Here is an 11208-nt window from a genome sequence, read left to right on the forward strand (position 1 = left end):
CCTGTTCCCTCCTCCCCTAAACACACAGACAGACACAGATTTGAAAGAAAAAAAAGCAAATGCGTTGTTGTTGGGGGAAGGGGAGGTCTTCCCTCCACAACATCCCCATTACAGAAGGGAGGTGACTGGTGAGTAGAAAAGGAAGGAGTTGGGGGCGCACACCCCACTCTGTACAATATAGAAGAATCTGATATAGACACTTTGTATAAAAGCCACTTGTCCTCATCAGTGTCCTCTCGCCGGCCCGCCGGGCAGGGTAAGGGGGGTGGGGGGTGGGGGGAACACAGACCTGGAGGTGGAGCTAAGACATACACACAGAAGCCCTATAATCCCCATCCCCTTGGGTCACTTGGGGTCCTTAGTGGGGGCATAGCACAGCTCCAGGGGTCTGGACACCTTCCAGAACTTCTCGTTCACCAACTCCAGGGTCAGTGAGCCATTCAGGGTCTGGGTATATGGAATAAACCAGAAAGAAAGTGGAGGGAAAGGGGAGAAAAGAATGGTATCAGTAGGGAAGAAAGAAAAAAAAAGGAACAGAAGAGAGATATGAAGAAAAATATCCAAGTATGAAAGAGAAGAGAGCATTAGGGACAGGAGGAAAATAAAAAATAGAAGAGGAAAGTAATGGGAGATAAATGGAAGGACAAGAAGAAAAACGGGAGAGAAGAGTATATAGAAAAACTGATTAGTGACAGGATGAATGGAGCATATTTTATCTCAAACTTTTCTCTCCTTCCCAACACCTCCCCGACAATCATTCCCTTCCATCCTCTCACCGTGAAAGCTCCTCCCCCAGGTGCGATGTAGATGGTATACTGCTTCTCACTGACACCCTCCAGGCTGGGCAAGGCTGGCTCCTCTGGCCCATCGGTTCCTCCAGTTCCTGGTGCCTCCCCCCCACCTCCCTCAGGTCCTCCAGCTTCTGGGACTCCTCCACCTGGTGCCCCAGGCTCCCCAGCCTCTTGCTGCTGTCTCCGCTCAAGTGCAATCCTTAGAGCCAAGTACTTGGAAAGGTGGTCAACTGTGGCATTTCCTGTTGTCTTCACATATCTGAGGAATTGTAGCAAATGATCAGTGAAAAAAGCAAAGGGCTGAAGTCGTAAACATGATATATTGAACCCCACTCATGAGATTTTCCAGGAGTGTCTTTTTGTGTTTATAGAGTTTGGAGGTGACCATGATTTTGCATTAGGTATGTTTCTGAGTTTGGGGGAGTCAAAATGCTGGATAGAAACATTGTCTCAGGTTATGGGAAGGAAGCCCTGTGACTTTGAGGTACCCGACTTGGTCCCTGATTTCCCAGTTTTTAGACAGTCGCTGGAGGGATAGGGATCTTCTCACCTAGTCTGACTGTATTCTCCTTTTTCGACCAGCAGAGGATGGGGCCGGAACACAAGCTCGATCTCTCCTCCTGGCTCAGGAGGACTGGGGGCCCCAGGTGGGCTTGGTGGACCCAGGGTTCCCCCACCCAGGGGGGCACCCCGGTCCCCAGAATCCTCAGAGCCTGCTCCCCCTCCTATACCTCCAGCAGCCACGCCCCCTGTCCCTCCACTGCTACTTCCCACAACTCCTGTTCGATGTCGTTTTGGGGCAGGTCCAGGAGTGGAGTCTGGGGCGGAGTCTGAGCTAACATCTTCCCCATCCCCATCTCCCTCTCCCTCACCAGGCTCTCCCTCCCCACCACTCATTGTTGTTGTCTGGTCTGACTCTGGCATTGGCCTCCTTACACGTTGGGCCCTGTAGAGGCAAAGAATACCAGTTAGGAAATCAGTATGTAGCAAGGTTATAGAGCAGGAGGTCAGATGTTAGGAGGTCAGAGAATCAGAAAGTGAGAATCATGAATTTTTGCCTATTACACGTCCAGAAACCTTCCAGAATTCAGTGTCTAGCACTTCAGTATGACCACCCTCATACCTGTGCATTGCCTGCATTCGGAGCCCCTCCTCAATGCTGGAGCTCAATGCTTGCTGGTTGTGCAGACGGCTTAAGCGGATGAGGACTCGATCCTGATGTGCCTCATACTCTTCTCGACTTGGGTAAATTTTGGAGATCAGTGCATCAAAGTTTGGATCAGGCCGAAGAGACCGCTTTGACACCAGCTTCTTCCTACAAGTGGGGCACTCTTTGTTCCTGAGTTGAGTTAGAGGAAAGAAACCACTTAAAATATTAACTGGTAACTGGGAGTTTTAGTTTCTCTCACTAAAAAGGTATCATTTAGGATCTAGGAGTTCATCTATGGGGATATAAGATCTCCACAAAGGGCAAAGGCATAGAATCTCTCCCCCATATTCCCCAACGTAGCACATGTGTCTCCTGATACCCGCTACGCAGTGCAGTGACAATGCAGTCGGAGCAGAAGCGATGGAGACACTCCTTTGTGGTCATGGTATTCTTCAGCATGTCCAGACAGATTGGGCACATGAGCTCTGAATGTAGGGATCGTGGGGAAACAGCAATCTCTGTGCCATCCATGATGGCCTCCTGCAGAAGGGGAGAGAATGACACGCAGGGAGGGGTGAGAAGGGCAGTAAGATCAGAGTTGAGAAGCACAGGAAAGATGCAACCTTTGGGTCTCCTAGGAGGGTGGGAATTCGGGTACAGACAAAATGGGGGATTCACAGGAGATAGTATACATTCATAGCTGTCCGTGGGTGGGGGTCCCCCCCTCCTCACCTGAGGGGTCCGATGCAGCTCATACAGACTTAGTTCCCACGTTTTGCTGGCGCTCTGTGCATTCGCTGGGGTCGCCATGGTAACAAGGAGTAGACCACCACCCCCCGAGATCAGGGGGCAGACAGAGCCACTAAGGAGCAGCCGAAGGAATCCTGGGGGTGGGGATGGGAGTGGGGGGAGGGGAGTGAGAGTCAGTCCCGCCTCACCCCGCCCCTTCTGCACGCGTCCCAGTCCCCGAGGCCCCGCCCCCTTACGTTTCCTTCCCCTCCCCCTCCCCTCCTCCTTTCCCTCACCCCGCCCCCCAGCCCCAGTCCCTCTTCTCGGGCTCGCCCTGCCGCCAGCGCCCTACTCCATCCCTGTGCCCCAGCGTCGTGTACCTCTCGGGCCAAGCTCACTCAGTCCCCGGTCCCTCCCACTCAGGACCCTGGTCCCGGAGCCACCGCCACCGCTCCCGCCGCCGCCATGGTTGGGGCGCTCGGGCCCTTGCGTCACTTCCGCCTCCCCATTCCCTCCCCTGTCTGACTCAGAACGATGGTTACGTCACCGGACTGCTCGGAACGCGGGTGGAACGTGGAACGAAGGGGGTGCCCCCCTTTTGTACACGTGACACACCCTCTCCACGTGAGGGGACGGGCTAGCGTGGTGGTCTCTTGCTCCACGTGGGGCTCCTTCCACGCGGGATGGAGACAAGACAGGACAGGACGCGCCTCCACCGGTTTCCTACACTTAAATGCATCGGGGATAGGGACACGCTCCTCCCCGTGAGGCCTCTTCCTCTCGGAGTGGGCTGGAGATGGGACATCACTTGCCTCCCGTGGGAAGAAAGCAAAGTGGCCTCGGGCTGTCTTACACAGGGGACGAGAATTAGAAGGGCCGCCCGCCCCAAGCCCCCAGCCCTCCTGTCGCTCCCGGCATCCCACCCCCATCGCCTCCAGTCCCTGCACCCAGAGTTCAGGCGCCCCCGGTCCCTAGGGCACGCCACGGAGTCCTCCCTCCCACCCCACTCGTTCCGCCTTAGGGACTCCTCTCTTCTGTGTCAGGCGTCCCGAAGTCCCCTCGTCCGCCCTCCTCTGCGAGGCGTAGGGGCCGCGGCTCGGGATGTCCAGACCCAACTCTCGAGGGCCGGAGCCACGAGAATTGCGTTTGGACAATCAGGAGCCGGGGCCCGAGGAGGAGGATGGTTACCCAGGGGATAAAGAGCCCCACCTGTGGAGGGCCGGAGAGAGCTGTGATTGGGGTAAGAGGGCCGGCCCGCGGGGAATGGAACGACTGGGGATAAAGAGGGGAGCAGATGGAGACCTGGACCTGTCTGGGGACGGGAAAGGGAGGGAGATGATGGGGAGCTAAGGACAAGGAGGGGATCCCAGCTCTCAGAAGTAGTGGGAACAGGAACTACACAGGAGATGGAGAGGAGCCTGGACCCTCGCCCGAGCAGGTACACATGGACCAGAGACCAAGCTGAGGCCGAGTAGGGAAGATGGCTGGGGACCGAGCAGGGAATCTTTGCGGACGTGGGGGAGTTGTTTCTTCTTCCCCCACCCTGCCCCGGTAGACCACCCTTTTCCCCTCCCGGTCCTCCCTCCCTTCCGAGCCCCCCACTTCCCTGTCTTCTCCTTCCGTCCGTGGCCAGTCCTTAAGTGGGCTCCAGAGGCGATTCGCCCCCGGCCCCGTCCTCTTCCCTCCCCATTACCCCTCCTTTCTTTTCTCCCCTGGCCCCTCTTTCATCCCCTCCGGCCCCTTTCAGTGGCTGGCCCCCTCCTCTAATCCTGGCCACCTCCCCTAATCCCCCACCCCCCACTCCGACCCCAGGCCGGCTGCACTATTGTGAAGCACCGAGAAGGGGGGTGGGTGGGAATAGAAAGGGGACTGAGAGAAAAAGGATGAAGGTTGAGGCACCTGTTCCACGTTGTGCCCCCCTTACCAATGCCAGAGTCAGGAGTATGGCCGCGAGGATGCCCTCTCCCCCTCCCCTTTGCGAGACACAGGGATGGGAAAAGTTAGGGGGATTTTGGGGATGCTGGGCACTGTCTACAGGGGTGGGGCCAAGACCCCCTCCTTCTGCCGGCCCTGTATCCCACACTCTCTCCCTCTCACACCCGGCGGCGGGGGTTGCCCTGGGAAACGAGCCAGTGAATGGGAACAATCCCACCAGGAGAAGAAGGGGAGGAGGAAATGGGGAGGAGTCTGAAGGCTTGGACACAAGGGCGAGCCAGAGGTGGTAGGAAGATTTAGAATTTATTAGGGTCACAGACACCCTTTTCACATAATTTGTCTTCCCAATATACAGTCGCTGGTCCCCCAACCTCTATCTGAATCTTCCTTTGCCTGGCCATGGTGCTGCTTGGGGGAAGAGATGAGTTCAGTGTCCTGGGACCCTGTGGGAGTTACATGAAGAGACCTCCTGGGAGGATCAGAAACACAGAGAAACAGAAACAGAGGGAGACAGAAAAAGAGGAGTTTGGAATAGGGATTTCTCTAACCTCCCACATCATTCCCAGTTCTTCAAGACTTCCCTAATCCCTCAAGATTTGTTTCAGAGGTTTCCATTAACTCCTCCCTTATTGGGTCCTGTTTCCAATTCTCTTTTAATCATACCAGTGACCTCCAGAGTGGTCCCTGTGATGTATCCACTGTCATCTGATGCCAGGAATGCCACTACATCTGCCACATCTGGGGAAAGGGTTCAGAAGTCTTACCACTGTTGCCCCTTGGATCTCAGGAATGATTCCCCCCCCAAAAAAAAAAACCAAGGCAAGGAGCATATAATAACATAACTCCCAACCCTAAGGACATCACCTCACAAACACCCTAGGCCTTGTGTGCAACAGCATCTTTCAATCTTTACTTGCCTAAACCCCAATTTCTATCTCCCCCTTCCACTCAGTGTTTCCCTTTTCTTTACTCTTGTTTCTCACCCTCAGGAACCCCTAGATGGCCCATCGGGATTTGTGGCATTATCTGAAAGTAGAAACAACAGGAAGGGAGATTTTTATGGAGAAGTGGTTTCTTTGGCCTGGGCTTCTTGTCCAGAATTTTCTCCATGATAGGGTTTGATGGGTATCGAGGGAGGGTTTAGGAGACCCCTACCTGCTCCAATACTTTCTGTGGTACTTTCTTTGTCATGGGTGTTATGATGAATCCTGGAAGGATGGAGTTACATCGGATTCCATGTCTGTGAGGAGGAAGAATTATCACTAACCCCTGATAATTGCCAGTTCCCCATTCTGACCCTAGTGATTGCCAGGCTGGATATCAATCTAGCTACTATTTTAGCTGATCAGGGATCAAGCATATCCAGGAGACTGATTAGTTTGCTGCTGTACAAAGTAACCAGCTTAATGATCCCTCTCATCTCCCAGGCTGACCTTCCAAGTTCTCGGGCCACACTTCGGGTCATTCCTTCCACTCCAGCTTTGGATGCTACATAGTTTGTCTGCCCCAGGTTCCCCACCTGTGGATGAGTCATGGTTAGAGATCACGAGGGAAGCCTCCCTTTCCTCCCTTTTGCCTTTTCCCAGGCTGACCTTTCCTACAATGCTGCTGATGTTGATGATGGAGCCACCACAGCCACTGGATACCAGAGCTCTAGCTGCAGCCTGAGTGACCAAAAAGGTGCCCTGAAAATGAAGGGAAAGGATGGCAAAGGTGCTGGGTGGTCAAGCACTTCTCCTACTTTGGGAACCCCCTCCCATTCCCTTCTAGGCAGGTAAACGGGTCAGGGTCAGGATGACCACAGGATATGAAAGGTTCAATGGTCAAGACCTTGAGGTTGACAGCAATGACTTCATCCCAGTAATCCTCAGACATTCCGAGCAAAAACTCATCCCGGGTGATCCCGGCACAAGAGACCACCACTGATGGTGGGCGGGAGAAGCAGGCCTGGGAGAGGCAGGAATGGCACGAGGTTACTGGCAGAGAAGCACAAAAACAGACTGGGAGAAAGAGACATGCAATAGCTTCTTCCTTTCCCACGCGTGGACTGTGCAGACTCACTCTCACCTGGATTTGCTCTATCAGCCCCTGCACTGCCCTGGCCTGGGTTACATCAGCTTGGAAAGCAGCGTGACCCCCTGGGCCGGCCCCAGCTTCGCTCCCCGACCCCTCCAGAAGCCGTATAGTCTCCTCGGCCGCTGCCCCATCCCGGTCACTTGCAGCCACGAGGGCCCCTTCCCTGGCCAGGCGCAGGCTGACTGCCCGGCCGATGCCACCGCCTGCACCTAGGAGATGGGTGGAGGAAGGAGTACAAACGCCGTTCTTGGGATGCGGGCCAAGGCAGAGGGTGTACGCAGGAGTCGGGGGAAGAGGGCAGAACCGGGAACGCTCCAGGACCCGACACTGGGCACTTCAACCTCGGAGCCTGAGCAAAGGAGGGCAAGGGAACATGGGTAACAGAACACCTCCCCGGGAAGCTGAATTTTGCGCGACCCTCGAGTGACGTCACCGTGCCCGAATAAGGACCTCCTTTTTAGTGGGGAAGGCAGGCAGCGAGAAGTGTGGTAGGATTCCCTAACCTGTGACCAGAGCGAGCGCGGAACGCAACCGAAGCTTGGCCGCCATAATAAAGAGGACTTCGGCCCCAAACCAATGGGAACAGAAAGGGCGGGGCTGAGAACTTGGAGCCAATCGGAAGAGAATGGATGCGCATTAGCTCTCTGGGAGTACAAGCCCCAGGGAAGAAGCGACACTTCTCCCAGGACGAGAGGTTGGAGAACACGCGCGCCCCCCCCTTCCCCGAAATTAAGACAAGAGACCAGATGGGGTGAAAGAGCCGGCGCCTTTATTTCCGGTCACCACCCTTCCCCAACCCCTGCCCCCCCCCACATCGATATAAAAAAAGCAAAAAACTAAACAGGTATAAGATCAATAACAAGCCCCCCCCACCTCCCAATCACCGCACACGATTGACCTAGATCCTGACTCCTCCCCTCCACCCCCTCGGTCCAGGGCTCAGGCCTTTGAGGAAGGCACACCCTCCTCGAGAGGAAAGATGGGAGGAGCTGCTTGGTCCCTAGAGAACAGGTTTGGGGGACACAGGTGACAGGCATCCCTATTCTGTGGCTCCCTCTTCCTTTCTTCTTGGGGCTGGCCCTTCTACCATGACCACATTTAGCCATGCCACCTAAAACCCAACTCCACTGTCAGTCAATTCTCAATACTGCGGCCGTTCTAGAGTCTCATTCTCAGGTCTACTCCCTGAGATCTCCAGGTGTACAGGGCCAACCCAAGTTCATTGCCCCTCTAGACGGTTACCTTTCTGGTACTTGGCTTCTCCTCCCTTTGGCTTGTGCACCCCATCCAAGTCACCCTGCCCTCCAAGACTTAGGGGGAGGGGTCTCCCACCTCTCATTCGAGGTAGGCAATCAGCACCATCATAGCAACTCCACCCAACAGCCCCAGAACCTCCAGCAAGGACTGCAGGGGAGAAGCCTCCCTCAGTAGCTCAGGCAATACAGACACAGTTGCCACATAGATGAAGCCACCAGCTGTAAATGGGAGGATCCAACCTGGACCATTACTACCAGCAGCACTGTTTCCCTGGGACCCTCCTTCAGCCAAGAGTGCACAGGTTGTGCCCGCTAAGGCCCCCAGTGCTGTCAGCAGTTGAAGACGCATCGCCTGAAGTGAGGGTAGGGAAAGAAAAAGAGAACCTTCAAAATCATCCCTGGTGAGAAGACTTGTAATATAAAGGCAAGAAGAGGAACTTGGAATGTTTTAGTTTGTTTTTCACAGTCTAGAGTCTAAAGAAGCCAAAAGGCAGAAACAATTTGTATGCCAGAGAAAGAAAGTACAGAGACTCCTGCTTGAAACAACAGAGAGAAACAAAGAATACAGGGAAGCTAATTTCTCAGGATTTTAGGGAGGTGATGTGGGGGGAAGGGGTCAGAGACAGTGGCAAGGAATGAAGAATGACAGAATGAAGGAATTCCTCCAGGGGCACCCGGGAGGAATAGATGACTGTGGAATATTCCTAATTCCCCCAATTACTGACCTGTCTCTTGCTGCAGCCAGACTGCACAAGGATGGCAAAATCTCCAACTTCATGGGGCACCTCATGTAGCAAGACAGTCAATGTGGTCAAGATCCCTAGTCCACGGCCCCCTCGGAAAGAGGCCCCAATTGCTAGACCATCGGTGAAGTTGTGAGCTAAGTCGGCAGCTAGGTTCAGGTACCCAGACACACGCAAGTCTGTATAGGAGAAACGGGGAAGGTGAACTGAGTAAGATACTCCAAATTCTCTCAGCCACTTCTATAGCTACCATGTTCACCCTGAAATGACCTTTAGATAAACAATATCTAAGCACAGTGACCAAACTAACAGTAAACAGTGGCTTGTGAAAATACCGCCCCCCCCAAAGCTGTCTCCAAACTTCTTTCAGAATGTTTCAAGCACCATTGCTGGTCCCTCACCTGAGCCCCCTTTCTCCTCTTCAGATTTAAGTTGTTTCACTGCACCATCACTGGGTTCTCTGCCTGCTCCTCTTCTCCTCCTTGCCCCTCCAATCTCTTTCTCTTTCTCTTCCTCATCTGAGCTCTGTTTTTCCTTTGAGGATTCTGAGGAAAGAAAACAATGATCAGAATGAAGAAGAAATCTCCTCATTTCATTTAGAGACAGGCTCAACCCTATGTCAGGAAGATTCCTAGATATCCACCAACTCCCTGAGATCCCAAGACAAGAGACTACATTGCAGGGGAAGGAGGTATTTCTATCTTACCACGTTGGCCATGCCCGTGTCCATGTCCGTGTCCGTGTCCCCCCTTCACGTGTGTCACAAATTTCTCCACCACAAGAAAGGCAACAATTCCACCGAGAACCCAGAGCCCAACAGAAAGAATGGGGCCCTGGTCTGAGGGCAAGGAGACAGAAGGAGGATACTAAGATAGAAAAATAGTACACTGATTCCCCTCCAAATCCTCTGGCATAAAGTTGTAGAAAGTGGGGGAGATGGTCAAATACCCTCCCCCCTACCTCAAACCCAGACTTTGCCCCATTCCTCCCCCCATTCCCTCCTCACGGCTATGGGAGTGTCCATGTCCTGGCCTTTCCTCAAGTTGAGATTCCACATCCCCATGATGAGAATGAGGTTCTGAGGAAAGAAGGTCAGAAATATCAAGCACATGATATAAATATCACAGCTAATAAAGAGACTCAAAGTGTTAGGCAGAGTAAAATTGAAAAGAAATGAAGGCTAGAGGTCAGAGATCACTCACCCAGTGCATGAGGTATGAGATGCAAGAAGGCATCTCCCAGAAGGCCCCCTGAGGCAAAGCTGAGCAGGATTTGCAGGAGAGAGCGGTGCTGGGGGGAATTGGATTCCACAGGCACAAGGAACAGAATGAAAAATGGTGCGGCTGAGATCAGCACTGTTGCCCCCAGAGCCTAGTAAGTATAAATTTGGGGTTAAGGAAATAAGTCATGAGTGTGAATTAATTACTACATAAGGGTAAGATCCCATACCCCACAACCCCTTCCACTATACCCACTATTCTCTGGAAACTCACATATGCCCAAAGACTGACTGTGTCCAAGTCTTGCCCACTGCCTAGAACCTCAGAATCCTCAATGCCTTTAGGGCTTTGTCCATATTCATGAGCATGGCTGTGTCCATGGTCATGAGTGTGACCTTTGTGTCCATTTCCTTCATGTGAATGTCTACTGTGCAAGGGGTCAGACTCATAATAAAAGTTTTCATGTGTGTGGCCATGGTGTCCTGGTGCATGGCTGTGACCATGATGGAAGTCATCATGCAAATGTCCATGGCCATGATGCTGGAAGTCTTCATGAGCGTGCCCATGGCCATGATGGTGGAAATCCTTATGTGAGTGCCCATGGTCATGACGGTGGAAATCCTTGTGTGCATGCCCATGGCTAGAATGGTGGAAATCTTCATGCACATCTTCATGCAGGTCTGCGTGGCCCCCAAGTCCAGACACCAGCAGCTCTAAGGCAACCCAAGTCACCAACCCCACAGCTGCCCAGCATCTGGCCCCTGGGGCTCCGTGGGCCATCGCGAATATCTAGAAAGAAAAGAGAGAGTGACCCTTCTGGGTCCATCCAGGGGGTCTATTCCCCAGTGTGGTTGCTTTTCTGTAGTGGTCTATAGTCTTCCAGACTCCTCCACCCCCGCCCCCTCCCCAGGCTCTCCGGTCCTCGGGGAAAGTCTCGCTAGTCTTCAGGAATTCCGGTTTAATGTTCCCTCTGGGCCACCGTCTCTACGGTACCCGGAGAAGATAAGGAGACTGTGAATGCAAACGGAGGCTGGGGTCTCACCGGCTCTGGGGTCCTCTCTCTCCCCGGTTCACACGGACGGACGTGGCACTCCCGCGTTCCCCGCTCCCGCGAGAAGAGGAAGTTCCACCCTTTCTCCGCCCCTTTCCTTTACCCGGACAGCGGCTCTCACAGCTGCAGCGAGGGGAAACTTGTCCCTTGATACGCATGCGTGTAGGAAGGCTGTGGGCCAGCCGGAAAGAACGGAACGGTCTCCTCCACCTTGGTGAAGGGCGGAAGCTAACCCAGCGGCTTCCTGTCCTTACCTA

The 11208-nt window shown here is 53.7% G+C and overlaps 3 protein-coding genes across 7 annotated transcripts; all 3 read right to left on the reverse strand.

The window, feature by feature from the left end:
* Positions 1–39: 39 nt before the first annotated feature.
* Positions 40–3173, reverse strand: RING1 (ring finger protein 1). The gene is made up of 7 exons (XM_020974212.2): positions 3051–3173; positions 2674–2825; positions 2321–2481; positions 1915–2130; positions 1342–1737; positions 777–1050; positions 40–447 (listed from the first exon to the last, which is right to left on the reverse strand). The coding sequence occupies exons 2-7, from the start codon at positions 2749–2751 to the stop codon at positions 346–348; spliced, it is 1227 nt and encodes a 408-aa protein (XP_020829871.1). The 5' UTR covers positions 2752–2825; positions 3051–3173; the 3' UTR covers positions 40–345.
* A 1716-nt stretch (positions 3174–4889) lies between these two features.
* HSD17B8 (hydroxysteroid 17-beta dehydrogenase 8) lies at positions 4890–7277 on the reverse strand. 5 transcript variants are annotated; one of them, XM_020974132.1, is made up of 9 exons: positions 7185–7277; positions 6673–6890; positions 6436–6552; positions 6198–6290; positions 6039–6124; positions 5761–5845; positions 5589–5631; positions 5269–5343; positions 4890–5074 (listed from the first exon to the last, which is right to left on the reverse strand). In XM_020974132.1, the coding sequence occupies exons 1-9, from the start codon at positions 7228–7230 to the stop codon at positions 5058–5060; spliced, it is 780 nt and encodes a 259-aa protein (XP_020829791.1). In that variant the 5' UTR covers positions 7231–7277; the 3' UTR covers positions 4890–5057. The 5 variants fall into 5 exon arrangements, 4 of the variants coding, with proteins under 4 accessions (XP_020829791.1, XP_020829795.1, XP_020829792.1 ...); XR_002321974.1 differs by lacking the exon at positions 5589–5631; XM_020974136.1 differs by lacking the exon at positions 6436–6552.
* Positions 7278–7533: 256 nt separating this feature from the next.
* On the reverse strand, positions 7534–11083 carry SLC39A7 (solute carrier family 39 member 7). The gene is made up of 8 exons (XM_020974129.2): positions 10943–11083; positions 10174–10689; positions 9883–10051; positions 9687–9758; positions 9387–9518; positions 9082–9225; positions 8663–8859; positions 7534–8289 (listed from the first exon to the last, which is right to left on the reverse strand). Exons 2-8 carry the CDS (start codon positions 10678–10680, stop codon positions 8017–8019), a joined length of 1494 nt encoding a protein of 497 aa, XP_020829788.1. The 5' UTR covers positions 10681–10689; positions 10943–11083; the 3' UTR covers positions 7534–8016.
* Between the last annotated feature and the right edge of the window lie 125 nt (positions 11084–11208).

The sequence above is a fragment of the Phascolarctos cinereus genome, unplaced genomic scaffold (assembly GCF_003287225.1).
Source record: "Phascolarctos cinereus isolate Bilbo 61053 unplaced genomic scaffold, phaCin_HiC Scaffold_5;HRSCAF=322, whole genome shotgun sequence".
NCBI lineage: Eukaryota > Metazoa > Chordata > Mammalia > Diprotodontia > Phascolarctidae > Phascolarctos > Phascolarctos cinereus.